General features: G+C 43.8%; 1 protein-coding gene across 2 annotated transcripts in view; it reads left to right on the forward strand.

Annotated features, from left to right (window-relative positions):
* Positions 1-26,473, forward strand: part of anapc10 (anaphase promoting complex subunit 10) — an 82,531-nt gene that overhangs the window by 16,113 nt on the left and 39,945 nt on the right. For both annotated transcript variants that reach the window (XM_070865029.1, XM_070865038.1), the window contains exon 3: positions 2,522-2,612. In XM_070865029.1, coding sequence (XP_070721130.1) covers positions 2,522-2,612 — 91 coding nt within the window. The remainder of the gene's footprint in view (positions 1-2,521; positions 2,613-26,473) is intronic.

The following is a 26,473-nucleotide window of genomic DNA, read 5'->3' on the forward strand; positions in this document are numbered from 1 at the left end:
TATTGAATTGTTTATTTTGAACACTGTGTTCTTGGACAGATATGTGTGTGTGTGCACCTTTCAAAATGGCTCAGTGAATCGTAGTGAATGGTCAGACATAAGAATACCCTGCACAATGGTGATGAGTGTGAAAGGAATGGCTTGGGCATTGTTGGGATGATTTATGGTGCTAGTGTGGGGTGGTGCCAACCTGGGGCATCATGTGGCAGCCAGGGTGCATAGTGTCGAAGTGAAGTAAGTGGCCTCCCGGGCAGCAATGTGGTCAGGTACTGAAGTCCTGTGTCCTGTGCAGCATCAGGTGATTGCGGAGAAAGTTGGTGGTGGTGTTGGTGATGCTGGCATGTTTAGTGATGTTGGTGTTGGGGCTGATCGTGGTGGGATTTTGAGGACCACGGTGAGATTTTGTCGATGGCACTGATGCTGCTGGAATAGATGGCAGGTGAGGTTGAAATGACAGAATTGATCTGTCAGTGGTGAGAGAGGTTGCTCCAAGGAGGTGACACTGCAAACACTTCCAAGCTGCATATAGCTCAAACGTTTCTGCCAAATCCTGAAGGCTTCATCTTCTGACATTGGAAAGTGGACAGCTATGAAATGGTAGCTTTTATACCACTTCTGCAGGTGTCAACTTGCCAAAGTAATAGTCACTGAGAATCCGACTCCACTTACCTGGCATGTTCCCCGAGGGATGGCAAACCCGTTTAAAAAGTTGGTAAAGTTGTAAGTGCCTGCTTTTAATCCTCTTAAATAGCACTAAACTACCTGTTAAGTACCTTAATGAAGTAACCCACCGCTTGGTGTCGGGTCTGCAATCCGCATGTAGACTTGACAACTGAGAAACTGACACGGAGGTGGGTTCAGAGCGGGATCCGACCCGCTGTCAATCAGGGCTATTCAAACCCGCACTCGCAGGACTAGGAAGATTCTAGCCTGTGAGGGTGATATGATCACTATTGGTAATTGCCAACTTACTACCATGCAGAAAATTGCAGTCTGGATGTTGAGATGCATTTGTATAATAATGTCAGTTTCCAAATTCAAAATAGGTTCAACCAAGTCCAGGTACAATGTCCGAAATCTGGGATCCTCAGGACTGAGTCCGTAATGTTTTTTATGTTTTTCCGGATTTCGGTCAAGAAAATCAATGGTCTGAAATCTGAAATCCTCAATGGAATCCGTGCCGGGTTTTGATCGGCGAGGTCCGAAATCTGGCAAAACCCGAAATCCGGCATGATTCGGTCGAGGAGTCCAGATTTCAGACTATTGATTTTCTTGTCTGAAATCCAGAACCCTCGACTAAATCTGTGCCAGATTTTGGGTTTTTCCAGATTTCAGACCTTGCTGCTCACCACTCCTCCATGGCCCCCCTGGGCTGTGCTTTTTAACCGGGAAGTAGGCTCCTTATTCCTCCTACCAAACTAAACCACCCCATTGTTGGCTGCCTCAAAAATGTCCGGTTTTCAGACAATAATTCCGGATGACCCCATCTGGGATGCGCAAAATATCTGGTGTTTGGACAATTCCGGTTTTCAAAGTTCCGAATTTGGGACATTGAACCTGTAGTAATATTTGACACTGGTATCTAAAAGTTTCCAAATAGCTTTAGCGAAACTGCAAATTCCAAAAGATTGTGTGACATACATTGGTGTTATAAGTCACACTTTGGCTGTAGCCTATTACGGCAGACAAAATATAATTCAGATGAAGTTGTATTGAAAATATTTTTGTTTTAGTGCCAGAGCTATTAATACGAGCTCTGATGTATGTTGGTACTGTCCCCACCGCTTATAGCGAGGTGCGATTTGTCCGTTGTACACTATGGCTGCTATAACATGGTAGCACTGTGTGTGTGTGTGTTTATATATAAATATATATATTTCACCGGGGCGGAGGAACTGAATTACATCATCGGGCATGGCATCAGATTCAGTCTTTAATTTTACAGCATATTACAGATAGGATGCTTCAAAGGGAGTATTGTGTTTATCCTCTGTAGTTTCCTGACTGTTTTATATATACATACATGAAACTAATGGAGAAAATTGATATATTTTCACATGTATTTTACTCATACATTATCACAGTAGGTACAACTGTTTCTGCCCTAAACAAACATAAACTTAAAATTCTATAACCGGCAACTTTGGAATTGATATTCATGTTATTGGTTAGCGCTTTTTGGCCGATTAAGCGATTGCCCATTTTAAATGTGGACGCTTTAAGTGGTGGGGACTGTAACACATTTTTGACTTAAATTGAGATTGTAATTATATGAAGTCTATTACAAGCCTGTCTCTTCTAGTGAATATCTACATCTGTAGCCTGTAATGTGGGAAATTTCACCACAAAATATGTAAGTATATCGGTCATGAATGACAGTTAACTAAGATATTGCTGCTAAAGCTCAAAGTGTCAAATTTGGTTTTGTTCTTGTAAGCAGTCATCAATTGACAATATTGAAGTGTTTGACTCTCTGTTCGACTAAATATGACAAAATAATGTTCTTTAATTGCTTTATCAGGATTTGGTGTAGATCAGTTACGTGATGATAACCTGGAAACATACTGGCAGTCAGATGGATCTCAGCCTCATCTCGTTAACATTCAGTTCAGGTATGAGTATACGGGGGGATACAGTATGTGCTACTTTTAAAAAAAAAAAAAAAAAAAATTAACAATTCATTTAGATCTGATATGGTTAGACTACTGCATATCTCGTCAGCTTTTGTATGTCTCCCTTGTAAATTGGGTCTCTTGTATATCATAGTGAAAATAGCTATTATTTAACACAGCTCCATTGGTGGTCGAGGAAATAAATAGCAACTCCTTCATATGCTCCAATGGAGACAAGTCTAATTTAAATGGTATGCATTGCCCATACAAAGACTAGTGTTCACTGTTCACACACAAGTGTGTGCTGTATAAATTGGTTACAGAATATGAATTAATTTAATAATGAAAATGCAGCAGTGTAAATCATATAGGATCTCTCTGGTACTGTAGAACAATGTGGCTATTAAGAAACTAAAAGGAAAATGTAAAAATTAAATAAATACATGCATGGAAAATGACCATCTGTAATAGAGATTTATTGTCATCCAACCTTATCACAGTTTAAAAGTTCAAAGCACAGAGAAAACTCCTTTGGCTTGACAAGAGAGGGCATGGGCTGTGTGTTTGTATTCCCAGGGTGATCTGATTGCAATGTTTAAAATAATGGAATGAATTAACATTCTAATGGTGGGGGAATCCAGAACAAGAAAACATAACAATAGAATTCTAACTACACTGGTTAATAGTGAATCCAGAAAAAAAAACTAGTGTGCTAAATTGGTACTGCGATGCACCTTGGTGCATTTTACTATGTTGAAGGAGTTATATAAACACAAGAAATAGGAGGAGGAGTAGGCCATTTAACCCTTTGAGCCTGCTCCACCATTTAATAAGATCATGGCTGATCTGATCATGGACTCAGCTCCACTTTCCAGCTTGCTCCCCATAACCCTTTATTCCTTTATCGCTCAAAAATCAGTCTATCTCTGCCTTAAATATATTCAATGACCCAGCCTCCACAGCTCTCTGGGGCAGAGAATTCCATAGATTTACAACCCTCTGAGAGAAGAAATTCCTCCTCATCTCAGTTTTAAATGGGTGGCCCCTTATTCTGAAATTATGCCCCCTAGTTTTAGTTTCCCCTATGAGTGGCAATATCCTCTGCATCCACCTTGTCGAGCCCTCTCATTACCTTATATGTTTCGATAAAATCACCTCTCATTCTTCTGAACTCCAATGAGTACAGGGCCAACCTTCTCAACCTATCCTCATAAGTCAACCCCCTCATCTCCGGAATCAACCTAGTGAATCTTCTCTGAACAGCCTCCAATGCAAGTATATCCTTTCTTAAATACGGAGACCAAAATTGCACACAGTACTCCAGGTGTGGCCTCACCAATACCCTGTACAATTATAGCAGGATTTCTCTGCTTTTATAGTCTATCTATCCCTCTTGCAATAAAGGCCAACATTCAATTTGCCTTCCTGATTACTTGCTGTACCTGCATACTCACTTTGTGTGTCATACAATGATTTAGATGAAGGAATTGAGTGTAATATCTCCAAGTTTGCAGATGACACTAAGCTGGGTGGTGGTGTGAGCTGCGAGGAGGATGCTAAGAGGCTGCAGGGTGACTTGGACAGGTTAGGTGAGTGGGCAAATGCATGGCATAGGCACTATAATGTGGATAAATGTGAGGTTATCCACTTTGGTGGCAAAAACAGGAAGGCAGAATATTACCTGAATTGTGGCTGATTAGGAAAAGGGGAGGTGCAACGAGACCTGGGTGTCATGGTGCATCAGTCATTGAAAGTTGGCATGCAGGTACAGCAGGCAGTGAAGAAGGCAAATGGCATGTTGGCCTTCATAGTGAGGGAATTTGAGTATAGGAGCAGGGAGATCTTACTGCAGTTGTACAGGGCCTTGGTGAGGCCTCACCTGGAATATTGTGTTCAGTTTTGGTCTCCTAATCTGAGGAAGGACGTTCTTGCTATTGAGGGAGTGCAGTGAAGGTTCACCAGATTGATTCCCGGGATGGCTGGATTGACCTATGAGGAGAGACTGGATCGACTAGGCCTTTATTCACTGGAGTTTAAAAGAATGAGAGGGGATCTCATAGAAACACATAAAATACTGACGGGACTGGACAGGTTAGATGCAGGAAGAATGTTCCCGATGTTGGGGAAGTCCAGAACCAGGGGACACAGTCTAAGGATAAGGGATAAGCCATTCAGGACCGAGATAAGGAGAAACTTCTTCACTTTGAGAATTGTGAACTTGTGGAATTCTCCACTGTAGAGAGTTGTTAATGCCAGTTTGTTGGATATATTCAGGAGGGAGTTAGATATGGCACTTCTGCTCAGGGGATCAAGGGGTATGGAGAGAAAGCAGGAAAGGGGTACTGAGGTGATGATCAGCCATGATCTTATTGAATGGTGGTGCAGGCCTACTCCTGCACCTATTTTCTATATTTCTGTTTCTACAAGGACCCCCAGGCCCCTCTGTATTGAAGCACTTTGCAATTTTTCTCCATTTAAATTATAATTTGCTTTTCTATTTTTTTTCTGCCAAAGTGGATAACCTCACATTTTCCTACATTATACTCCACTTGCCAAATTTTTGCCCACTCACTTAGCCTGTCTATATCCCTTTGCAGATTTTTTGTGTTCTCCTCACAATTTGCTTTCCCACCCATCTTCGTATCATCAACAAACTTGGCTACATTACACTCGGTCACTTCATCCAAGTCATTAATATAGATTGTAAATAGTTGAGGCCCCAGCACCGATCCCTGCGGCACCTACGAGTTACTGTTTGTCAACCAGAAAATGACCCGTTTATCCCGACTCTCTGGTTTCTGTTAGTTACGCTAGTGTTGCCACGATGCCTTGTATTTGTCCCTCTGGCGACTGGAGACCAGGCACTGCTGTATGAGCCTAGTTGCCTATGGCGAGATGTTGGCTGCAAGCTCGGCGCTGAGTAACGCCCTTGATGGTAGGGGTTCCGAGGCTTGGTTGGGGGCAGGCATTGGGAGGGTCAGTGGCCCACTGTTGTTCCGAGTGGAAGGTCATAGCTATGATGCTCACCAATCAGAAGAGGCCAGGTCACCAGTGGGGAAGTAGAGGCCCAGTTGTCTCTGAAGGAGGAGGAAAGGCCAGCTGCCGTCGTGGCAGAGGAGGAGGCCCAATCGCCTTCGTGGAGGAGAGGCCTGTCACTGCTGGAGGGGATCTGGTCGCCGCTAGGGAGAGGTCTAGTTGCCGCTGGAGGCACGATCGCCTGGTTGCTGCTGGGAGAGGCCTGGTCGCCAGAAGCAGGGGGAACCTGTTCAACCGTCGCTGTCTCCAGGCCAGGTCCAAGACCACTTGAAAACTCTGTCGTCGAGCTGCACTACCGTAAGACAAAGGTCCACCACCAGCTTGTCCTCACCGCACAGCACTGCCCCCCCAGGCGCGGCCCTGGACAACGTGGACCATTTCCCATACCTTGGAAGCCTCTTGTCAACAAGAGCAGACATTGATGACGAGATTCAACACCGCCTCCAGTGCAGCCTTCGGCCGCCTGAGGAAAAGAGTGTTCGACGATCAGGCCCTCAAATCTGCCAACAAGCTCATGGTCTACAGTGCTGTAGTAATACCTGCCCTCCTGTATGGCTGAGACATGTACCATGTACAGTCGACACCTCAAGTTGCTGGAGAAATGCCACCAACGATGTCTCCGCAAGATCCTACAAATCCCCTGGGAGGACAGACGCACCAACATTAGCGTCCTCGACCAGGCCAACATCCCCAGCATTGAAGCACTGACCATACTTGATCAGCTCCGCTGGGCAGGCCACATTGTCCGCATGCCAAACACGAGACTCCCAAAGCAAACCCTCTACTCTGAACTCCTTCACAGCAAACGAACCAAAGATGGGCAGCGGAAACGTTACAAGGATACCCTCAAAGCCTCCTTGAAAAAGTGCAACATCCCCACCGACACCTGGGAGTCTCTAGCCAAAGACTGCCCTAAGTGGAGGAAGTGCATCCGGGAGGATGCTGAGCACCTCGAGTCTCATCGCTGAGAGCATGCAGAAATCAAGCGCAGGCAGCGGAAAGAGCGTGTGGCAAATCTGTCCCACCCTCCCTTACCCTCAACGACTATCTGTCCCACCTGTGATAGGGACTATGGCTCTCATATTGGACTGTTCAGCCACCTAAGGACTCATTCTAAGAGTGGAAGCAAGTCTTCCTCGATTCCGAGGGACTGCCTATGATGATGAGGAGTAGTTTTCTGATGGTTAGCCAATCCTCAATCCATGCTATAATATATTACCCCCAACCCCGTGAATTTTTATCTTGTGCAGTAACCTTTTATGTGGCAGCTTATCGAATGCCTTCTGGAAATCCAAATACGCCACATCCACTGGTTCCCCCTTATCCACCCTGCTCGTTACATCCTCAAAGAACTCCAGCAAATTTGTCAAACATGATTTCCCTTTCATAAATCCAAGTTGTTGTCGACAGGCTGAATGTGCTTTCCCTGTTCCTATATAACTGAAAGGAAATGCAAACACCCAACCCCTTACCCTCTCCTGTCAAACAATTTCTAGTGACTATAAACCCTCGTGATCTTCAAACATCCTATGAAAGAATAATTGTATAAGCAGTCTATTCAATGAATTGAAAAGATAAAACTAAGCAATTATTCATTCATATTACTATAGAGTAATTGGTTTAATGTTATCTTCTGACGCCTGATCATTTAAAATAATTTGTGTGTTGGAAGCACTGTCATAAACATTAAGCTGTATATTTATTCAAATATTTAACCCTAACTTAGTTTTATTTATTTCATTCACGGGATGTGGGTGCCGCTGGCAACGCCAGCTTTTATTGCCCTTGAGAAGGTGGTGGTGAGTCTCCTCCTTGAACTGCTGCAGTCCATGTGGTGAAGGTACTCCCACAGTGCTGTTATGGAGGGAGTTTAAGGATTTGAAGCCAAAGACGATGAAGGATGATGTATTTCCAAGTCAGGATGGTATGTGACTTGGAGGTAGTGGTGTTCCCATGTGCTTGCTGCCCTTGTCCCTCAAGGTTTGGGAGGTGCTGCCGAAGAAGCCTTGGCAAGCTGCTGCAGTGCATCTTGTAGATGGTACAAACTGCAGCCTCAGTGCGCCAGTAGTGGAAGACTGAGTGAATGATGGGGTGCCAATCCAGTGGGGTGCTATGCCTAGATTATAAAGAAAAAAAGACTTACATTTTTCTAGCGCTTTTCACGATCACTGGGCGTCTCAAAGTGCTTTACAGAGTATGAAGTACTTTGAGTGTAGTCACTGTTGTAATGTGGGAAAAGTGGCAGCCAATTTGCGCACAGCAAGCTCCCACAAACATCATCATCATAGGCAGTCCCTCGAAATCAAGGAAGACTTGCTTCCATTCCAAAAGTGAGTTCTCAGATGACTAAACAGTCCAATTCGGGAATTACAGTCTCTGTCGCAGATGGAACAGACAGTCGTTGAAGGAAAGGGTGGGTGGGGAGTTTGGTTTGCCGCACACTCCTTCAGCTGCCTGCGCTTGTTTTCTGCATGCTCTCGGTGACGAGACATGAGGTGCTTAGTGCCCTCCCAGATGCTGTTCCTCCACTTAGGGCTGTCTTTGGCCAGGGACTCCCAGGTGTCGGTGGGGATGTTGCACTTTATCAAGGAGGCTTTGAGGGTGTCCTTTAAATGGTTCCTTTGCCCACCTGGGGCTCGCTTGCCGTATAGGAATTCCGAGTAGAGCTTGCTTTGGGAGTCTTGTGTTGGGCATGCGGACAATGTGATAATGATCAAATAAACTGTTTTTGTTATGTTGATTGAGGGATAAATATTGACCAGGACACCGGTGATAACTCCCTTGCTCTTATTAGAAATAGTACCATGGGATCGTTTACGTCCACCTGAAAGAAAGCAAACGGCCTCAATTTAACGTCTCATCCAAAAGATGGCATCTCCAACAGTGCAGCAGTCCCTCAGCACTGCACTGGAGTGTCAGCCTAGATTTATGTGCCCGAGTCCCTGGAGTGGGATTTGAACCCACAACCTTCTGACTCAGAGGCAAGTGTGCTACCCACTGAGCCACAGCTGACACTTCTTTTGAGTATTGTTGGAATTGAACTCATCCAGGCAGATGGAGATTATTCCATCACACTCCTGACCTGTGCCTTATAGATGGTGGAAAGGCTTTAGGAAGTCAGGAGCAATGTTCCCTCTAATTTTTGGGGGGATGTGCAGCCCTTTATCATCATCATCACAGGCAGTCTCGAAATCGAGGCAAACTTGCTTCCACTCAATGAGTTCTTAGGTGACTGTACAGTCCAATCCAGGAATTACAGTCTGTTACAGATGGGACAGACAGTCATTGAAGGAAAGGGTGGGTGGGACTGGTGTGCCGCACGCTCCTTCTGCTCCCCTTGTTTTCTGCATGCTCTCGGTGACGAGCCCCTTTAACGTGCTGCATGGCCCATTCAAATAAAAAAGCCGGTGAATGGCCTGTGCGGGAACACCAGACCACTGCGCGGTCGCACAGCTTAACGGGAACATTGGTCAGGAGCTATGTTCCCTTTAAGCTGCCTGGTAGCGTACAGCCCGGGATGGCTTTTTTAATGTTAAATTTCGCACATATGTGAAACTGAATGGACCACATAGCACTTTAAAAGGCCGCACAGCCAAAACAAAAATTAGAGGAAACATTGGTCAGGAAGTGAGTCACCCATCGCAGAATACCCAGCCTCTGACCTACTCTTGTAGGCATATTATTTATGTTGCTGGTCCAGATAATTTTCTGCTCAATGGGGTCCCCAAGATTTTGATGGTGGATTCGACGATGGTTATAACATAAGAAATAGGAGCAGGAGTAGGCCATATGGGCCCTCGAGCCTGCTCCACCATTTAATATGATCGTGGTTGATCCGATCATGGACACAGGTCCACTTCCCTGCCCGCTCCCTAATGGCAAGGAAAAGTGGTTCGACACTCTCTTGTTGGAGATGGTCATTTCCTGGCACTTGTGTGGTGTAAATGTTTTCTGCCACTTATTAGCCCAAACCTGAATGTTGTCCAGGTCTTGCTGTATGCGGGCACGGATTACTTCATTATCTGAGTAATTGCGAATGGAACTGAACACTGTACAATCATCAGCAAACATACCCACTTCTCCTGGGGCTGAGATGATCGGCCTCCAACAACCGCAACCATCTTCCTTGGGTGACCCCTTATTCTAAAACTAGGCGGCATAGTTTTAGAATAAGGGGTCACCCATTTAAGACGGAGATGAGGAGGAATTTCTTCTCTGAAGGTCATGAGTCTTTGGAATAATTCAACCTAGAGAGCTGTGGAGGCTGGGTCATTGAATATATTTAAAGTAGAGACAGACAGATTTTTGAATGATAAGGGAGTCGAGGGTTATGGGGAGTGGGCAGAGAAGTGAAGTTGAGGCCAAGATCAGATCAGCCATGATCTTATTGAACAGGCTCGAGGGGCCAAATGGCCTACTCCTCTTTCTTATGTTCTTATAGTGAGGGGCAAGGCCATGGAGAGAGTTAAATATGGGACAAGAATTTAAAATGTGAGGCTTTGCAGAACTAGGAGCAAGAACAGGTTGATGGGCAAGTGGTATGGGAACAAACAGCTGAATTTTAGATGAGTTGGAGTTTATGGAGGATGAGAAGCCAGCAAAGAAAATATTGGAGTAATTGAGTCTGGGGTGACGAATGCAGCATTTCAGCGATGGATGAGCTGAGGTATTGAGGTGTACAAAATATTGAGGGGCCTGGACGTAGTGGATAGTAAGGGTCTATTTCCATTGGTAGAGCGGTCTATTACGAGAGGGCATAGTGTTAAGGTGGTTGATGGAAGGTTTAGAGGGAATTTGAGGGGAGTGCTTCTTTACCCAGAGGTTTGTGGGGATCTGGAACTCGCTGCCTGGAAGAGTGGTGGATGCAGAAACCCTCACCACTTTTGAGAGATGGTTGGATGGACACTTGAAGTGCAGTAACCTGCAGGGTTACGGACTAGAGCTGGTAATTGGGATTAGACTGGATGACCTTTTATTGGACGGAGCAGATATAATGGTAAGTGCTGCAGGGAATAGAATACAGCCAGGGTGATCTCTGGATTAGTTTCGATCGCCTGGGTGGGTCGGAGAGGAATTGTTCCGAGATTTTTTCTTCCTAAATTGGCCTGGGTTTTTTATCTGGTTTTTGCCTCTCCCAGGAGATCACATGGCTCTGGTTGGGGTGGAGTGTAGAATGTTTTAGTATAAGGGGTGTCGCAGTTGTGGTGAGGTGGATTGGTTGGGCTGGGTGCTCTTTGCCTTTCCGTCATTGTTCATAGGTTTATATGTAAATTTTAGGGCTGCTGACCAAGGGCCGTGTGGCTCTTTGTTGGCCGACGCAGACACGATGGGCCGGAATGGCCTCCTGCGTTGTAAATTTCTATGTATCTATGTATGGCAGAGATATCCTTTGCTGTGCTCGCTGGACTACTTTTGTTCCCGGTCTGGCAATACCTCAATTTTAAAATTCTCAGCCTTGTTTTCAATTCCCTCCATGGCCTCACCCATCCCTATCTTTCTAACCTCCTCCAGCCCAACTACCCTCAGAGGTCTCTGTGCTACTCCAGTTCTGGCCTCTTGCGCATCCCCAATTTTCATCGCTCCACCATTGGCGGCTGTGCCTTCAGTTGTGTGGGCCCTAAGCTCTAGAATTAACTCCCTATACCTCTCTGCCTCTCTTTTTCCTTTTCTCCTCCTTTTATGACTCTCCTTAAAACCTACCTCTTTGACCAAACTTTTGGTACCTGTCCTACTACCTCATGTGTCTTGGTGCCAAATTTTGTTTGATAATGCTCCTGTGAAGTGCCTTGGTATGTTTTACTATGTTTAAGGCGCTATATAAATGCAAGTTGTTGTTGATGGAAAAAAATACACAACATATGATGCACTAAACCTTTTTACTGCCCAAAAATTGTGGGGAAAATCTTTTTGAAAATAAAGAATGATTCCTTACATATTAGTGTCAATGTGTGACAACCATAGAATCTTTTGTGTGATATGCTTGTGTGCAGCTTTTAAAATTGAATTTAGCCAGTCAAAATGCATGATTTTCTAAATTGTAAGATGCTGGCACCACCTGTTCTACCTGTTGGTATTTTCTGTAGATAAGTTGTACTTTGATCTGATGTATTAATTGGAGATTATTTGCTTGGAATGCAAATGGTTATGGCAGGTACCTGCAAGGCTGAGGGTCCACACGGTGTGATGTTCTTTTGTGGCAGACTTGGTTGTGATTTGCCTTTGGTCAGGTTCTCAAACACTTCTCCTACCACATCTCAATATTGATGATTGTATCTGTGAAGCATTTTCGGGCATTTGCAAGGAAAGGACTTGCATATATTGCCTTTCACGACCTCAGGACATCCCAAAGTGCTTGACAGTCAGTGAAGTACTTTTACATAAGAACATAAGAAATAGAAGCAGGAGTAGGCCATTTGGCCCCTCAAGCCTGCTCTGCGATTTAATAAGATCATGGCTGATCTGATCATGGACTCTGCTCCACTTCCCTGCCCGCTCCCCATAACCCTTTGTTCCCTTATCGCTAAAAAAATCTGTATCTCCGCCTAAAATATATTCAATGATCCAGCCTCCATGGTTCTCTGAGGCAGAGAATTCCACAGGTTTACAACCCTCTGAGAAGAAATTTCTCCTCATCTCAGTTTTAAATGGGTGTCCCCTTATTCTGAGACTATGTCCCCTAGTCTTAGTTTCCCCTATGAGTGGAAAGATCCTCTCTGCATCCATCCTGTTGAGCCCCCTCATTATCTTATGTTTCGGTAAGATCTCCTCATTTATCTGAACTCCAATGAGTATAGGCCCAACCGACTCAAACTATCTTCATAAGTCAACACTCTCATCTCTGGAATCAATCTAGTAAACCTCTAAACAGCCTCCAATGCAGGTATATCCTTCCATGGACCATATACAGCAGATATTTCAAAGAGCTGGAGAAGTACCATCAACGCTGCTTCTGCAAGATCCTGCAATCCACTGGGAGGAAAGACGCACCAACGTCAGTGTTCTTGCTCAGACCAACGTCAGTGTTCTTGCTCAGACCAACGTCAGTGTTCTTGCTCAGGCCAGCATCGAAGCATTGACCACGCTCAACCAGCTCCATTGGGCGGGCCACGTCATCTGCATGTCTGACACGAGACTCCCTAAGCAAGCGCTCTACTCTGAACTCCTACACGGCAAGCGAGCTCCAGGTGGGCAGGGGAAACGTTTCAAGGACCCCCTCAAAGCCTCCTTGATAAAGTGCAACATCCCCACCGGCACCTGGGCATCCCTGGCCCAAGTCTGCCCAAAATGGAGGAAGAGCTTCGGGGAAGGTGCTAAGCACCTAGAGTCTCATCGCCGAGAGCATGCAGAAATCAAACGCAGACAGTGGAAGGAGTGCGGCAAACCATTTGCCTTCCTGATTACTTGCTGTAACTGCATACTAACTTTGTGTTTATGCACAAGGACCACCAGGTCCCTCTGTACTGCAGCACTTTGAAATTTTTCTCCATTTAAATTATAATTTGCTTTTCTATTTTTCTGCCAAAGTGGATAACCTCATTTTCCCACATTATACTCCCATCTGCCAAATTTTTGCCCACTCTCTTAGCCTGTCTATATCCCTTTTGTAGATTTTTTTTTTGTGTCCTCCTCACAATTTGCTTTCCCACCCATCTTGGTACCATCAGCAAACTTGGCTACATTACACTCGGTCCCTTCATCCAAGCCAGATTGTAAATAGTTGAGGCCCCATCACCGATCCCTGCGGCACCCCACTAGGTACTGTTTGCCAACCGGAAAATGACCTATTTATCCCGACTATCTGTTAGTTAGCCAATCCTCTATCCATGCTAATATATTACCTCCAGCACCGTCACCTTTTATCTTGTTCAATAACCTTTTATGTAGCACCTTATCGAATACGTTCTGGAAATCCAAATACACCACATCCACTGGTTCCCCCTTATCCACCCTGCACATTACATCCTCAAAGAATTCCAGCAAATTTGTCACCATGATTTCCCTTTCATAAAACCATGCTGACTTTGCTTGATTAAACTATGCTTTTCCAAATGTCCTGCTACTGCTTCCTTAATAACATAACATAAGAAATAGGAACAGGAATAGGCCATTCAATAAGATCATGGCTGATCTGATCATGAACTCAGCTCCACTTCCCCGCCCGCTTCCTATAATCCCTTATCCCCTTATCGTTTAAGAAACTGTCTATTTCTGTCTTAAATTTATTCAATGTCCCAGCTTCCACAGCTCTCTGGGGCAGCGACTTCTACAGATTCACAACCCTCTAAGAGAAAACATTTCTCCTCATCTCCGTTTTAAATGGGCGGCCCCTTATTCTAAGATCATGCCCTCTAGTTCTAGTCTCCCCCATCAGTGTTAGACTATGTTAGCATATGTTAGACTAACTGGTCTATAGTTTCCTGCTTTCTGTCTGCCTCCATTTTTAACAAGGGGTGTTTACATTTGCGGCTTTCCAATCCGCTGGGACCTCCCTAGAATCCAAGGAATTTTGGTAGATTACAACCAATGCATCTACTATCTTTGGAGTCACTTCTTTTAGGACCATAGGATGCCAGCCATCAGGTCTAGGGGACTTGTCCGCCTTTAGTCCCATTATTTTGCCAAGTACTACTTCATCAGTCATTGTGATTATATTAAGTTCCTCCCTTTAGCTCCTTGATTATCCACTATTGGGAAGTTTTTAGTGTCTTCTACCATGAAGACCAATGCAAAATATTTGTTCATAGTCTCTGCCATTTCCCTGTTCCCCATTGTTAATTTCCCAGTCTCATCCTCTAAGGGACCAACATTTACTTTAGCTACTCTTTTCCTTTTTATGTACCTGTAGAAACTCTTACTATGTGTTTTGAAATGTTGTCACTGTTGTAATATGGGAAATGCTTAGCTAATTGTTGATTGCTGGATAAATATTGGCCAGGACACTGGGAGAACCCTCCAGCTTTGCAAATAGTGCCATGGGATATATTGCATCCACCAAAAGGGCAGACTGGGCCTTGGTTTAATGTCTCATCCGAAAGATGGTGTACACCTCCAATTGTGCAGCACTGCACTCAGTAATGCACTGAGGTATCAGTCTGGATTATGTGTTCATGTCTAATACAGTAAAGATGCTATAAATGCAAGTTGTTGATTTGGTCCTACATTGGAACCGGTTCTGGGGGAGGTGGGACCAGTACAAACCAGATGTTCTGCACCTGGGCAGGACTGGAACCAATGTCCTAGGGGGAGTGTTTGCTAGTGCTGTTGGGGAGGGTTTGACCTAAAATGGCAGGGGGATGGGAATCTATGTAGGGAGACAGAGGGAAGTAAAATGGGGGCAGAAGCAAAAGGTAGAAAGGAGATAAGGAAAAGTGGAGGGCAGAGAAACCCAAGGCAAAAATCAAAAAGTGCCACATTACAACATAATTCTAAAAGGACAAAGTGTGTTTAAAAAAACAAGCCTGAAGGCTCTGTGTCTTAATGCGAGGAGCATTTGTAATAAGGTGGATGAATTAACTGCGCAGATAGCTGTTAATGGATATGATGTAATTGGGATTACGGAGACATGGCTCCAGGATGACCAAGGCCGGGAACTAAACATCCAGAGGTATTCAATATTCAGGAAGGATAGACAGAAAGGAAAAGGATGGAGTTGCTGGTTAAAGAGGAGATTAACACAATTGTAAGGAAGGACATTAGCTTGGATGATGTGGAATCTGTATAGGTAGAGCTGCAGAACAGCAAAGGGCAGAAAACGCTAATGGGAGTCATGTACAGACCACCAAACAGTAGTAGTGAGTTTGGGGATGGCATCAAACAGGAAATTAGGGATGCGTGCAATAAAGGTACAGCAGTTATCATGGCTGACTTTAATCTACATACAGATTGGGCTAACCAAATTAGTAGCAATGCGGTGGAGGAGGATTTCCTGAAGTGTATAAGGGATGGTTTTCTAGACCAATATGTCAAGGAACCAACTAAAGAGCTGGGTGTTGTGCAATGAGAGAGGATTAATTAGCAACCTTGTTGTGCGAGGCCCTTTGGGGAAGAGTGACCATAATATGGTAGAATTCTTCATTAAGATAGAGAGTAACACAGTTAATTCAGAGACGTGAATTGGCTAGGATAGACTAGCGAATGATGCTTAAAGGGTTGATGGTGAATAGGCAATGGCAGACATTTAAAGAGCACATGGATGAACTTCAACAATTGTGCATCCCTGGCTGGTGTAAAAAATACAACGGGGAAGGTGGCTCAACAGTGGCGAACAAGGGAAATTCGGGATAGTGTTAAATCCAAGGAAGAGGCATATAAATTGGCCAGAAAAAGCAGCAAACCTGAGGACTGGGAGAAATTTAGAATTCAGCAGAGAAGGACTAAGGGTTTAATTAGGAAGGGGAAAAATAGAGTATGAGAGTAAGCTTGCAGGGAACATAAAAATTGACTGCAAAAGCTTCTATAGTTATGTGAAGAGAAAAAGATTAGTGAAGACAAATGTAGGTCCCTTTCAGTCAGAATCAGATGAATTTATAATGGGGAACAAAGAAATGGCAGACCAATTGAACAAATATTTTAGTTCTGTCTTCACTAACGAAGACACAAATAACCTTCCGGAAATACTAGGGGACTGCGGGTCTAGCGAGAAGGAGGAACTGAAGGAAATCCTTATTAGTGAGGAAATTGTATGAGGGAAATTGATGGGATTGAGGGCCGATATGTCCACAGGGCCTGATAGTCTGCATCCCAGAGTACTTAAGGAAGTGGCCCTAGAAATAGTGGATGCATTGGTGGTCATTTTCCAACATTCTATAGACTTTGGATCAGTTCCTATGGTTTGGAGGGTAGCTAATGTAACCCCACTTTTTAACCAAGAAGGGAGAAAGAAAACAGGGAATTATAGACCAGTTAGCCTGACATTGATGGTGGGGAAAATGTTGGAATCAATTATTAAAGATGTAATAGCAGCGCATTTGGAAAGCAGTGACCGGGTCAGCATGGATTTATGAAAGGGAAATCATGCTTGACAAATCTTATAGAATTTTTTGAGGATGTAACTAGTAGAGTGGACAAGGGAGAGCCAGTGGATGTGGTGAATTTGGACTTTCAAAAGGCTTTTGACAAGGTCCCACACAAGAGATTAGTGTGCAAAATTGAAGCACATGGTATTAGGATAATGTATTGATGTGGATAGAGAACTGGTTATCAGACAGGAAGCAAAGAATAGGAATAAACGGGTCCTTTTCAGAATGGCAGGCAGTGACTAGTGGGGTACCACAAGGTTCAGTGCTGGGACCCCAGCTATTTACAATATACATTAATGATTTAGACGAAGGAATTGAATGTAATATCTCCAAGTTTGCAGATGACTCTAAGCTGGATGGCAGTGTGAGCTGTGAGGAGGATGCTAAGAGGCTGCAGGTTAGGTGAGTGGGCAAATGCATGGCAGATGCAGTATAATGTAGATAAATGTGAGATTATCCACTTTGGTTTCAGAAACAGGAAGGCGGGATATTATCTCAATGGTGACAGATTAGGAAAAGAGAAGGTGCAACGAGACCTGGGTGTCATGGTACATGGTTAGAGTGGGTGAGAGCTCAGATGAACAGGACCCTAAGAAAGAATGCAAAAGGCAGGAGGCAACAGAGCAGAGTAGCACTGGGGTAAATGAAAACCACAAGATGATGGGAAAGGACAATATGTATGAATATAAAGGGGCTGCAGGAGGGGTCAAAACTAAAAATCATGGTTTAAAAACTAGTATTAAAACACTCTACCTAAACGCGCTCAGCATTCGAAATAAAGTAAATGAGTTGACGGCACAAATCATTACAAATGGGTATGATTTGGTGGCCATTACAGAAACGTGGTTGCAGGGTGGCCAAGACTGGGAATTAAACATACAGGGGTATCTGACAATTCGGAAAGATAGACAAGAAGGGAAAGGAGGTGGGTTAGCTCTGTTAATAAAGGATGATATCAGGGCAGTAGTGAGAGACGATATTGGCTCTAATGAACAAAATGTTCAATCATTGTGGGTGGAGATTAGAGATAGTAAGGGGAAAAAGTCACTGGTGGGCGTAGTTTATAGGCCCCCAAATAATAACTTCACGGTGGGGCGGACAATAATCAAGGGAATAATGGAGGCATGTGAAAAAGCAACGGCAGTAATCATGGGGAATTTTAACCTACATATCGATTGGTCAAATCAAATCGCACGGGGTAGCCTGGAGGAGGAATTCATAGAATGCATACGGGATTGTTTCTTCGAACAGTATGTTACAGAACCTACAAGTGAGCAAGCTATCTTAGATCTGGTCCTGTGTAATGAGACAGGAATAATAAACAATCTCCTAGTAAAAGATCCTCACGGAATGAGTGATCACAGTATGGTTGAATTTGTAATAAAGATTGAGGGTGAGGAAGTAGTGTCTCAAATGAGCGTACTATGCTTAAACAAAGGGGATTACAGTGGGATGAGGCCAGAGTTGGCTAAAGTAGACTGGAACCACAGACTAAATGGGGGCACAATTGAGGAACAGTGGAGGACTTTTAAGGAGCTCTTTCATAGTGCTCAACAAAAATATATTCCAGTGAAAAAGAACGGCGGTAAGAGAAGGGATAACCAGCCGTGGATAACCACGGAAATAAAGGAGAGTATGTGTATAAGGTGGCCAAGGTTAGTGGGAAACTAGAAGATTGAGAAAATTTTAAACGACAGCAAAGAATAACTAAGAAAGCAATAAAGAAAGGAAAGATAGATTACGAAAGTAAACTTGCGCAAAACATAAAAACAGATAGTAAAAGCTTTTACAGATATATAAAACGGAAAAGAGTGACAAAAGTAAATGTTGGTCCCTTAGAAGATGAGAAGGGGGATTTAATAATGGGAAATGTGGAAATGGCTGAGACCTTAAACAATTATTTTGCTTCGGTCTTCACAGTGGAAGACACAAAGACCATGCCAAAAATTGCTGGTCACGGGACAATCACTATCACTAGGGGGGTAGTGCTGGACAGGCTAATGGAACTCAAGGTAGACAAGTCCCCTGGTCCTGATGAAATGCATCCCAGGGTATTAAAAGAGATGGCGGAAGTTATAGCAGATGCATTCGTTATAATCTACCAAAATTCTCTGGACTCTGGGGAGGTACCAGCGGATTGGAAAGCAGCTAATGTAATGCCTCTGTTTTAAAAAAAATAAAAGGGGGCAGACAAAAGGCAGGTAACTATAGGCAAGTTAGTTTAACATGTGTCGTGGGGAAAATGCTTGAAGCTATCATTAAGGAAGAAATAGCGGGACATCTAGATAGGAATAGTGTAATCAAGCAGACGCAACATGGATTCATGAAGGGGAAATCATGTTTAACTAATTTACTGGAATTCTTTGAGGATATAACGAGCATGGTGGATAGAGGTGTACCGATGGATGTGGTGTATTTAGATTTCCAAAAGGCATTCGATAAGGTGCCACACAAAAGGTTACTGCAGAAGATAAAGGTACGCGGAGTCAGAGGAAATGTATTAGCATGGATCGAGAATTGGCTGGCTAACAGAAAGCAGAGAGTTGGGATAAATGAGTCCTTTTCGGGTTGGAAATTGGTGGTTAGTGGTGTGCCACAGGGATCGGTGCTGGGACCATAACTGTTTACAATATACATAGATGACCAGGAAGAGGGGACAGAGTGTAGTGCAACAAAATTTGCAGATGACGCAAAGGTTAGTGGGAAACCGGGTTGTGTAGCGGACACAGAGAGGCTGCAAAGAGATTTAGATAGGTTAAGCGAATGGGCTAAGGTTTGGCAGATGGAATACAATGTCGGAAAATGTGAGGTCATCCACCTTGGGGGGGGGCAAACAGTAAAAGGGAATATTATTTGAATGGGGAGAAATTACAACATGCTGCGGTGCAGAGGGACCTGGGGGTCCTTGTGCATGAATCCCAAAAAGTTAGTTTGCAGGTGCAGCAGGTAATCAGGAAGACGAATGGAATGTTGGCCTTCATTGCGAGAGGGATGGAGTACAAAAGTAGGGAGGTCCTGCTGCAACTGTACAGGGTATTGGTAAGGCCGCACCTGGAGTACTGCGTGCAGTTTTGGTCACCTTACTTAAGGAAGGATATACTAGCTTTGGAGGGGTTACAGAGACGATTCACTAGGCTGATTCCGGAGATGAGGGGGTTACCTTATGATGATAGATTGAGTAGACTGGGTCTTTACTCGTTGGAGTTCAGAAGGATGAGGGGTGATCTTATAGAAACATTTAAAATAATGAAAGGGATAGACAAGATAGACAGAGGTTGTTTCCACTGGTCGGGGAGACTAGAACGAGGGGGCACAGCCTCAAAATACGGGGGAGCCAATTTAAAACCGAGTTGAGAAGGAATTTCTTCTCCCAGAGGGTTGTGAATCTGTGGAATTCTCTGCCCAAGGAAGCAGTTGAGGCTAGCTCATTGAATGTATTCAAATCACATAGATTTTTAACCAGTAAGGGAATTGAGGGTTATGGGGAGCGGGCGGGTAAGTGGAGCTGAGTCCACGGCCAGATCAGCCATGATCTTGTTGAGGTGGCGGAGCAGGCTCGAGGGGTTAGATGGCCTTCTCCTGTTCCTAATTCTTATGTTCTTATTATGTACAGCATGTCATTGAAAGTTGGTATGCAGGTACAGCAGGCGGTGAGGAAGGCAAATGTCACGTTGGCCTTCATAGCAAGAGGATTTGAGTACAGGAGCAGGGAAGTCTTGCTGCAGTTGTACAGGGCCTTGGTGAGGCCACACCTTGAATATCGTGTACAGTTTTGTTCTCCTAATCTGAGGAAGGACATTCTTGCTATTGAGTGAGTGCAGCGAAGGTTCACCAGACTCATTCCCGGGATGGCAGGAATGACATATGAAGAAAGACTGGATCGACTAGGCTTATATTCACTGGAATTTAGAAAAATGAGAGGGGATCTCATAGAAACATAAAATTCTGACGGAATTGGGAAGGTTAGATGCAGGAAGAATGTTCCCGATGTTGGTTACAGAACCAGGGGTCACAGGGTAAGGGGTAAGCCATTTAGGACCGAGATGAGGAGAAACTTCTTCACTCACAGAATTATGAACCTGTGGAATTCTCTACCACAAAGTTGTTGAGGCCAGTTCGTTATATATATTTAAATGGGAGTTAGATATAGCCCTTACGGCTAAAGGGATCAAGAGGTATGGAGAGAAAGCAGGAATGGGGTACTGAATTTGTATGATCAGCCATGATCATATTGAATGGTAGTGCAGACTCGAAGGGCTGAATAGCATACTGCTGCACTTATTTTCTCTGTTTCTATGTTATATCAACAAGGGAGCGCCATAATCACAGGGGCTATAGTAGTTCAAGGAGGCCCCATCTTCATCTGGGGCCTGTCATGTATCTTACATTATTATATATAACTGTATTCTAACATGCTATACATGATTGTAATAAGATATTACCTGTAACCACCAGCATACCTTACCAACAGGGGTGCACTTGCAAGAGACAGGTTATATAAGGGCAGGTCTCAGGCAAGTGTAGCATTCCAGAGCTGTGAAATAAAGGTGCAGGTCCAGAGTGACCTTGACTTCACTACATGCCTCGTGTGAATCTGTACTGAGGGGACAGGACTTTACAGGACCAAGTAGTGATGGGCAATAAATGTGGCTTTACCCGCATGCCGAGAATGATTAAAAAAAATATATAGCTGCATCTTTGAAAACTGCATTTTAATATTAGTGTTGGATGAAATCCAGCTAATGCTGTGATATTGCATGAATCAGACCTTGCTGACGACACTAAATATCTGTTGCTTGTACTGTGATATTGAGATTAAACTTCATGATAATTGTAGAGTTAGGGATTTAATTAAATTAAGTAGTTGTTCGTAGATTAAGTTTTGTGTCATACACTTATGGTCTTTCAACAGGGATACGAGTTAATAGTAAATCTTTACAGTCCAATATTTATTCACATTAAACCAGTGACTCTTAGTCTGTGGGAATTAATTTATGTAAGACAACTCCTGAAGTCAACTTTACTCTTGTAAAGTGTGAGACAAAATGATCAAACCTGATCTAATTTTTCCTACCTGATTTCATTCTTCCAACATGTGTTTGCTGCTAAATAGAGTCATCTCTGGAAACCTAGAATATTAAGGGCTTTTTCCAAGAAAGAGCTGGAGGAAAAAGTTGGAGAATTGCTTTGTCATGTACTTTGAGATCATGGCTAATCATCGACCACCACGCCACTTTCCCGCCCGATCTCCATATCCCTTGATTCCCCTAGACCCCAAAAATCTATCTACACTGGGCCCCTTCAGCTAGGTCATAAATATAGATTGTAAATAGCAGAGGCCCCAGCACTGATCCTTGCAGCACCCCACTAGTTATAGCCTGCCAACCTGAAAAAGACCCGGTTTTCCCTACTCTTGTTTTCTCCCAATCCTCAGGCTTACTACTATTATTCGCAACATTATAAGCTTCTTTCAATCTAATGCTATCCTTAACTTCTTTAGTTAGCCATGGATGGATCACTTTTCCTGTGGAGTTTTGTTTCTCAGTGGAATGTATTTTTGTTGAGAATTATGAAATATGTGTTTAAATGCTAGTCACTGCTTATCTACTGCCATACCTTTTTTAATCTATTTTTCCAATCAACCTGAGCCAACTCGCCCTTCATACCTATGTAATTGGCTTTATTTAAGTTTAAGACTCTTAGTTTCGTATTCAGGCAAGTCACTCTCAAACGTAACGTGAAATTCTATCATATTATGATCACTCTGCCCCAGAGGATCCTTCACTATGAGATTGCTAATTAACCCTGTGCCATTACACAATACAAGATCTAAAATAGCCTGTTCCCTAGTTGGTTCCATGACGTATTGGTCGAGGAAATTGTCCCTAATGCATTCCATGAACTCGTACTCCAGACTACCTTTGGCAATTTGATTTGTCCAGTCTATATGAAGTTTGAAGTCCCCCACAATTATTGCAATACTTTTGTTACAAGCTCCTACTATTTCTTGATATTCTGTCCAGCAGCATAGTTACTATTAGGGGGCCTATATACTACACCCACCAGTGTTTTCTACCCCTTGTTAATCCTTTATCTCCACCTATACTGATTCTACTTCCTGATCTTCTGAGCCAAGATCCTTTCTCTCCACTGTCCTTGTGTCATCCTTTATTATCAGGACTACCCCCACCCCTCCTTTATCATTCTGCCTGTCTTTTTGAAGTGTCAAGAACCCTGGAACATTTAGTTCCCAACCGTGGTCATCTTGCAACCACGTCTCTCTAATGGCTATTGGATCAAACCCATTTATCTCTCTTTGTGCCATTATCGTCTATCTTGTTATGAATACTCCGTGCGTTCAGATAAAGAGCTTTTAATTTAATTTTTTTACCATTATTCCCTGCTTTGACCTTTATTCTCTGCTGCACTGCTATAATTAAACTCCCTGTCCCTTCCTGTTACACTCTGCTTATTTTTACCCAAATCGCTATACTGCTCTGTTGAATTGATGAATTGATCTTCTTAGATATCTAAATTTCCCCTCACCTGACCCTTCCCCCACCCCCCCCTTTTTTTTAGTTTAAAGCCCTACTTATTCGATTCGCCAGGTCACTGGTCCTAGCCCCATTTAAGTGGAGCCCATCGCTCGATGGAACAGCTCCCTTTTTCCCCAGTACTGGTGCTAGTGCCCCATGAATTGAAACCCCTTCCTCCCACACCACTCTTTGAGCCACGCATTTAACTCTCTGATGTGCTTGACCCTATGCCAATTTGCGTGTCACTCTGGTAGTAATCCAGAGATTATTACCCTTAGGGTCTAAATTTATAAGCAAAACCTCATCAGTGAAATGGGCAAACTGACCTTTTGTCCCCTATTTTATACAGCTTTTTGTGGTTATTTTACTTTATTGCATTTAAAATCTGAGTAATTTATATGAAAAATACCATTATTATATCCTGCGCAGATCTTGTGTGATGCAATATTGATGCGCTTAAATTGATAGACTTAATGGGAACGCTAGATTTATTTTAATTTTACAATTTACCACAGTTGGGCTAATTATTACAGCAAAATATTGTGGGTGCTGGAAATCTGAAATAGAAACATAAAATGCAGAAAATACTCAGCAGGTCATGCAGCATCTTAGAACAGAATCATAGGGCCCAAGTTTCCACATGATTTGCGCCTGATTTTTAGGAGCAACTGGTGGAGAACGGACTATCTTAGAAATCGCAATTCTCCACATTTTTTTTTCTGCAGTTCTAGTCAGGTAGAACAGTTCTACTTTGGAACAGAATTTTTTCTTCAAAAGGGGGCGTGTCCAGCCACTGACGCCTGATTTGAAAGTTTCCACAGTGAAAACGTACTCCAAACTAAAGTAGAATGGAGCAAGTGAAGATTTTTGTAGAACTGAAAAAACCTGTTCTACACATTAAAAAATCAGGCGCAGGTTACAAATTAGGCGTCCAGAACGAGGTGGGGGGGGAAGGGAAGTCATTAAATTTTATAATAAATCTTTATTTATACTTATACAAATATTATACAAATAAATCCAACCTGAATAAAAATTTATAAGCCAAGAAAAGATTAAATAAACCATCTTCCTACCTGTGTGAGAGAGAGAGAGAGAACGGTCAGGTCGGATCCAGGTCGGGGGGGGCGGGGAGCGGGAACAGGAGCTCGGGTCAGTCGGGGGGGGGGGGGGGGGGCGCGCGGGTGTCGGGTCTGGTCTGGTCTGGTCCGGAGGTGGGGGGGGCGGGGCGGGGAGCGAGTGTCTGGTCTGGTCGGGGGGGGGGAGCAGGAGCTGGCCGTGGGAGGAGCCTTATTCACGCAGCCCCAGTGAGGCTATTCAGCCAGGGCAAGGGGCTGCGTGCTTCGGGCCCCTCCCACACAGTTTCGGGCGCCTGGAGCTACTGCACTTGCGTGCCTACTGTAGCGCGCATGTGCAGAGGTCCCGGCACTGTTTACAGCGCAGGAACCTGGCTCCGCCCCCACACAGCTCGTGCTGGCTGCGCCGAGGGCCAGAGGACCTGCAAGTAGGTGGAGAATACAGAGGGTTTTTTTAGGCGCACTTTGTAGCGTGAAAAACGGGCGTCCAGGTCGGGACTGCGCCGTTCTAGGCACGTGTGGAAACTTGGGCCCATAAAATGGTTACAGCACAGAAAGAGGTCATTCGGCCCGTTGAGCCTGTGGCAGCTCTGCACTTCAGCTAGTCCCAATCCCTTGCCTGTTTCCTGTAGTCCTGTAAATGTTTTTCCTTCAGTTACTTATCCAATTCCCTTTTGAAAGCCACAATTGAATCTGCCTCCACCACCCTTTCAGGCAGTGAATTCCAGATCCTAACGACTCACTGCATAAAAAAGTTTTCCCTCATGTCATCTTTGGTTCTTCTGCCAATCACCTTAAATCTGGTTCTCAACTCTTCTGCCAATGGGAACAGTTTCTCTCTCTCTCTCTCTACTCTGTCTAAATCCCTCATAATTTTGAACACCTCTATCAAATCTCCTCTCAACCTTCTCCGCTCTAAGGAGAACCACAGCTTCTCTGGTTTATCCACGTAACTGGAACCTCATCCCTGGAACCATTCTTGTAAATCTTTTCTTCACCTTCTCAAGGCCTTCACATTTTTTCTCAAGTGCGGTGCCCAAAATTGGACACACTATTCCAGTTGAGGTCAAACAAATGTTTTATAAAGGTTCATCATAACTTCCTTGCTATTGTACTCTAGGCCTCTATTTATGAAGCCCAGGAGCACGTATGTACTTTTTTTTAATCCGCTTTCTCAATCTGTCCTGCCACCTTCAACAATTTGTGCACATATATCCCCAGGTCTCTCTGTTCCTGCACCCTCTTTAGAATTGTACCTTTTAATTTGAGTCTATCACTATTCGCCTCACTGTTCACTATACTTCCAAGTTTTGTGTCATCTACAAATGTTAAAATTGTGCCCTGTACACCCAAGTCTAAGTCATTAATTAATATATTTCAAGAAAAGCAGTGGTACTAGTACCGACTCCTGGAGAACACCGCTGTATACCTTCCTCCAGTCTGAAAAACAGCCACTACTACTCTGTTTCCTGTCACTTAGCCAATGCTGCCACTGTCCCTTTTATTCCATGGGCTTCAACTTTGCTGGCAAGCCTGTTATGTGGCACTTTATCAAATGCCTTTTGGAAATCCATGTACACCACATCAACCACATTGGCCTCATCAGCCCTCTGTTACCTCCTCAAAAAAACTCAATAAAGTTAGTTAAACACTATTTGCCTTTAACAAATCTGTGCTGGCTTTCCTTAATTAATCCACATTTGTCCAAATGATAATTTTGTTCCTGATTATCATTTCTAAAAGTTTCCCCATACTGAAGTTAAACTGACTGGCCTTTTGTTGCTTGGTTTATCCTTGCACCCTTTTTTGAACAAAGGGTGTAACACTTGCAATTCTCCAATCCTCTGGCACCACCCCTGTATCGATGGAGGATTGGAATATTATGGCCAGTACCTCTGCAATTACCACCTTTATTTCCCTCAGCATCCTAGGATGCATCCCATCCGGTCCTGGTGACTTATCTACTTTAAGTACAGCCAGCCTTTCTGGTACCTCCTCCTTTATCAATTTTTATCCCATCTAATATATCAACTACCTCCTCATTCACTGACTTTGGCAGCATTTTCTTCCTTGGTAAAGACAGATGCAAAGTACTCATTTAGTACTTCAGCATCTGCCTCTATTCTTGGGTCTCATTTTGGTCCCACACCTCTTGCTACCCATTTAATATTTATATGCCCATAGAGGATTTTGGGGTT

Source organism: Pristiophorus japonicus, chromosome 2 (assembly GCF_044704955.1).
Source record: "Pristiophorus japonicus isolate sPriJap1 chromosome 2, sPriJap1.hap1, whole genome shotgun sequence".
NCBI classification, from domain to species: domain Eukaryota; kingdom Metazoa; phylum Chordata; class Chondrichthyes; family Pristiophoridae; genus Pristiophorus; species Pristiophorus japonicus.